This window comes from Limulus polyphemus, unplaced genomic scaffold, assembly GCF_000517525.1.
Source record: "Limulus polyphemus unplaced genomic scaffold, Limulus_polyphemus-2.1.2 Scaffold1631, whole genome shotgun sequence".
Classification (NCBI taxonomy): domain Eukaryota; kingdom Metazoa; phylum Arthropoda; class Merostomata; order Xiphosura; family Limulidae; genus Limulus; species Limulus polyphemus.
Genome location: NW_013667241.1, coordinates 13743 through 18789, shown reverse-complemented (window position 1 = coordinate 18789; position 5047 = coordinate 13743). Strand labels below are relative to the sequence as shown.

The following is a 5047-nucleotide window of genomic DNA, read 5'->3' as shown; positions in this document are numbered from 1 at the left end:
ACTGATAATCTGCCAAATTTTGTTAACATTCGCTTACTGATTTAAAACTTATAGCATGAAAACTATAACAAGCACAAAATGGTTACGAGGTCAGTCCCAGGAAAAAAGTTGTATGCATTATAAAATGTTCATGTTATAAGATAATACAATTTTAATGTTTTGTTATCAGTATTTATGGATATTAATAAATATTTTATTTTTTAGACATGGCTTGAGAAACAGCTTACTCATTGCACCTATGCCAACTGCTTCAACTGCCCAGATTCTTGGAAACAATGAGTCTATTGAACCTTACACAAGCAATATATACTCCCGTCGTGTCCTCTCAGGTGAATTTCAAGTAAGTAATCTTGTATGGTTAGTGCTGTAAGATATTTAGATTTTCTTCTGATTTTTAGCTAATCGTTTAGCATGAATTTTTACTTGATGTGCTTTGCAATTGTCCAATTTCAGGTAGTGAATCATCACTTGCTTAAAGATCTAACTGAGAGAGGATTGTGGAATGAAGACATGAAGAATCAGTTAATATCACAAAATGGATCTGTTCAGGTTGTTCTCTAGTTCTGTTTTTCTTTATCATACTACTTCACTAGATATTGGTGTTTTATAAATGTTTGTGGGATAATCTATAATAATCTTTATTAACTTCTTATACCATGGAAATTTGTATAATGTGAACACAATAAATAAGTTGTATTTTAATATCCTTAACAGTTGAACAATATCTTTCATTTTATGACTTTGTTGAGCTGGCTGGTTACCTGTAGTGAATATCATGTGTAATGTTTTAAAGAACACTGTTGAATGTTATCAGTTTTAAGATTTATATATATATGCATGTGTGTGTGTGTATATATCAGCACTATATAACAGTAATGAAATTAATACAAATCAAAGCCATAAGTCATAATGGAAAATAATACACACACAATTTCTCATTTACATATTTTGCTATGCAAATGCTATATGTTCAGGCTGTTTGTATAACCAAATAGTCTGTCAGTTGTATCAGTGTTAACTATTATCAGAAATGTTCTTGCTTAGGCATGAGTTTGAAGTACTGTAACTACTTCCTAAACATAAAAAAAAAAATTACATTTTAGTGATAAGAATATATAAGAAATATGCATATAATCTGACTGTAGTTTAAACTTCTGAAGATGTAGGTAAAATAATGAAGGTTTCTTAATCCTAGAATTAGAATTTTTTTTTTTTCTTTTCTTGTCACATTTGAAATACTTGTAGTTTCGTGAAACCTTGGAAGTATGGCATCATAAGACTAACTGATACTTTGGCCTATTAATGTATATAGAATTTTTAAATTCATGTGTATGATCATATATACATATGAAAGGATATGCTACATAAAATGTTAACCATTTTATATTAGTAGAATATCTTTCTCCATAGAGAAACAAAATAATAACAAATGATCTCATATACAAACACATTTATGTTCAGAACATTGAAGGAATACCAGCTGATTTAAAAGACCTCTATCGAACTGTGTGGGAAATTCCCCAACGGCTTATCATCAAGATGGGAGCTGACCGAGGAGCATTTATTGATCAGAGTCAGTCTCTGAATATTCACATAGCTGACCCCAATTATGGAAAACTGACCAGCATGCATTTCTATGGGTGGAAAATGGTAACTTCTTTTTTCTACATGACTCTTAGCTTGAATTTCATAGATCAATGTCATTATTAATGTTAGTGGATGTGTATAAGTTAGTAATTGAATAATTTAAGTTTTCCAAAATTAATGGATATAAACTATGACATCATAAAAATTAACCACAATTCTTCTCATGCTTACTAACTACTATGTATTGTATACCAGAAAGCTATCCTTGTTAAGGACTTACCAACTATTACATTGTTATTAGAAAGTCAGATTTGTTAACCCTTAAATTACTGAATTTGTATATTTAATACAAAAATATGATACCCTATAACCCGAGCACTTTTGAAAGTGTTCAGGTTATCATCATCATCATCATGTGCTGTCTTCTTCAGGAAGGTTGGCTGTCACAATCCTCCACTTCTGTCTGTTCTGTACTTTTCTCACCAGGTCTTCATATTTTGCTATCTCAGTCCACTCTTTAATATTTGTTATCCACTGTTCTTGGTCTTCCCCTGTATCTTTTCCCTTCTATTTGACCCTCTAGTAGGACTCACTGGTTGTTGTCACGTCTCATCATATGCTACTTTTCTCTTCTTGATGATTGGCACAACATATCTTTTCACATTCACCATACTGAGAACTTCTTCATTTGTTACCTTGTCTATCCAGGATCACCTTTCTGTACACCCACATCTTAAATACTTCCAGTTTATTAATCAGTGTTTGTGTCAAGGTCCATGTTTCACAGCCATATAACAGTGTTGACCATATATAGCACTTCGTCATTCTTTTCCTTGTTTTTACTCTTATTCTCTATGATGTCAGACTTGTTTTCATACTATTAAAGGCACCTCTTGCTACCTCAATCCTCTTCACTATTTCATCTTCACATTGTCCATCACCTGTTATGGTCTGGCCCAAGTATGTGAATTTCTCTACTTGTTGTATGTCTTTTTCTTCTAATTTTATCTGAATTTCTACATATTATCATGTCTACTCATCAGCATACCCTTTGTCTTCTTAGCATTCATTTTCATTCTATACATCTTTCCTATGTTATTTACATCATTCAAAATATAAGTCTTGTTCTGTTTCAGCCATCAGTACATTGTCATCAGCATATCTTAAATTATTTATCACCATACCACCAACCTTAATACCTTTATTAATCTCAATGCTAAGAAAGTTGTTTTTTGTGTACAAATTAAATAGACAAGGGAAAAGGATACATTCCTGGCGTACTCTTCTTTTAATTTGTATTTCTGGCAATAATCCCTCTTCAGTTCTTATGAATGCTTATTGATTCCAATACAGATTTCATATCAACTGCAGATCTTTGCTGTCTATATCTAGGCTTTTCAATCATTCTTTCAACTTTTCATGGTTGATCCTGCTGAAAGCTTTTTCATAATCAATGAAGCACACATCTTTCCCACTGTCAAATATCTTTCTGCTATTGTTCTTAGATTGAACATACCTTCCCTTGTTCCTTTTCCTGTCATAAATCCACTTTGTGCTTCATTTATTTCTTCTTCACTTGTTCGTTGGTTCTCTGTAGTATGATCTTCAATATGTGACTCATCAGACATAGTGTCCTGTAATATGAACAGTTTGTGACATTTGCTTTCTTTGGTATTCTGATAAATGTTGAATCATTCATATCAGATGGAATGTATCCAGAATCATAAACAAGGTTATACAACTCTGTAATTTTCTTCAGTCCTGCAACGTCTAAGGCTTTCAACATTTCTGTAATGATGTCATCATTTCCACGTGCTTTGCCACTTTTCATATCCTCTATAACCTTTTCTACTTCTAGCTTCATGATAGCCCTTCTTTCCTGGTTGTCACTATTAGGTGGATCTATTCTCTCATCGTAATATAGTTCATTCACACACTCGACCCATCTGTTAGTAATTTCTTCTGAATCAAACAGCATCTTTCCATTTCTATTACATACAGAGTTGTTTCCATTTTTAGATCTTCTTTTGATAGTCATCTCTTTCACCTTTTCATGCAATTCTTTTGTTTTATTGCTTGGGTTATAGGGTATTGTATTTGTGTGTTAAACTGATTTTTTGAACCTATGTATTTTTCCTAAGAACATGAATGAATTTATGTTCACTATTAACGAGGTAAATATGTTTCGTCATACTGAGTAATTATTTTTACTTGTTACAAAACTGTAAAGAAGTGGTAAAAGAAAAATCAAATTAAATCACTCCATTTGTTACATAAAAATACATAGAAAATGAGATTACAAAAGTGAAATTAATCGTTTTATTTTCTTTCTGTGTGTGTGTGATTCATAGGTTACTAAGGATCTTGTAATGGACTTGCAAGCAATTTGTTAAATAAATGTGGTTTAAAATATAAGGTCCATATCCCCCCACCCCCACATAGATACAAGTCCTAGGACATAAGATTGGTTTTTAAACAGTTAGAAGCTCTACTTTCACCACTGGGCAGTACTATGTTTTAGTTAGGTTTTAATGTTGTTTACAGTTTTAGCAGCAATTATTAAATGATGAGATGTTTTACATCCAAAGAGTTTGACATATTGGAAGTGTAAAATTGTGGGCAGAACTTATGCATCTTTACACTGACAAGAGTCAAACTAACATTATATTTTTATCCAGGGCTTAAAGACTGGCATGTACTATCTCCGTAGCAAGCCTGCTGCCAATGCTATCCAGTTCACAGTAGATAAGATTGCCCTGAAAAAGAATGCAGGGTACGAGACTCCCAAAAAAGAAAGTGATTTCAAGGAACAACAACGAGAAGCAATGGTGTGCTCACTGCAGAACAAAGATGAATGCCTTATGTGTAGTGCATGAGTACAATTCAAGAAATCAGTGTGATATTTGTGTATATACTATGCCCTGTTTTATGCTTAAACTTTTTTATAATTTAAGTTACTTTTGGACTAATTTCTATTTCCTCCAACTCTGAAAAAATTGTACTTCTGCAGAAATTAAAAAAAAATTTAAGAAATTGCTCTTTAGAAAGTAGTCCCATCTTTTGATCTGCTAAAAGGCATTTATAAACATCACCGTTTAATGTTTAAGTAGGAATATCTGTAGAATTTCATGTTTCAATTTAAATCAGACTTACCCAAATTCACATATACCTTTTTGTGTGTGATAGTGTTGATTGTCTAGAGTAAAATGTTCATAGGAAACATTACAGTAACAGGTAAATCACTTAAAAATCACAGTTCACTCATCAAAATTCTTATGTCCAATTTAATCATATCTATATATTTGAAGGATTAATTGTTGATATATTTCAGTATCTAACCTTTTTTTTTTGTTTCAACATATTTCAGAATCAATGTTAATCAGGATAGAAACTGACATCCTAAAATTTCCTAATAGAACTGTAGTGGTTATGTAAAATTATTGTTCTAGTACTTGCACTT

The 5047-nt window shown here is 31.9% G+C and overlaps 1 protein-coding gene across 1 annotated transcript in view; it reads left to right on the top strand.

The window, feature by feature from the left end:
* The window catches only part of LOC106464367 (ribonucleoside-diphosphate reductase large subunit-like), a 42350-nt gene extending 37727 nt beyond the window's left edge, over positions 1-4623 (top strand). Inside the window, exons 14-17 of the mRNA XM_013924505.2 lie at positions 205-340; positions 454-549; positions 1462-1650; positions 4266-4623. Of these exons, the coding sequence (XP_013779959.1) occupies positions 205-340; positions 454-549; positions 1462-1650; positions 4266-4463 (619 nt within the window). The 3' untranslated portion in view covers positions 4464-4623. The remainder of the gene's footprint in view (positions 1-204; positions 341-453; positions 550-1461; positions 1651-4265) is intronic.
* Positions 4624-5047: the final 424 nt, after the last annotated feature.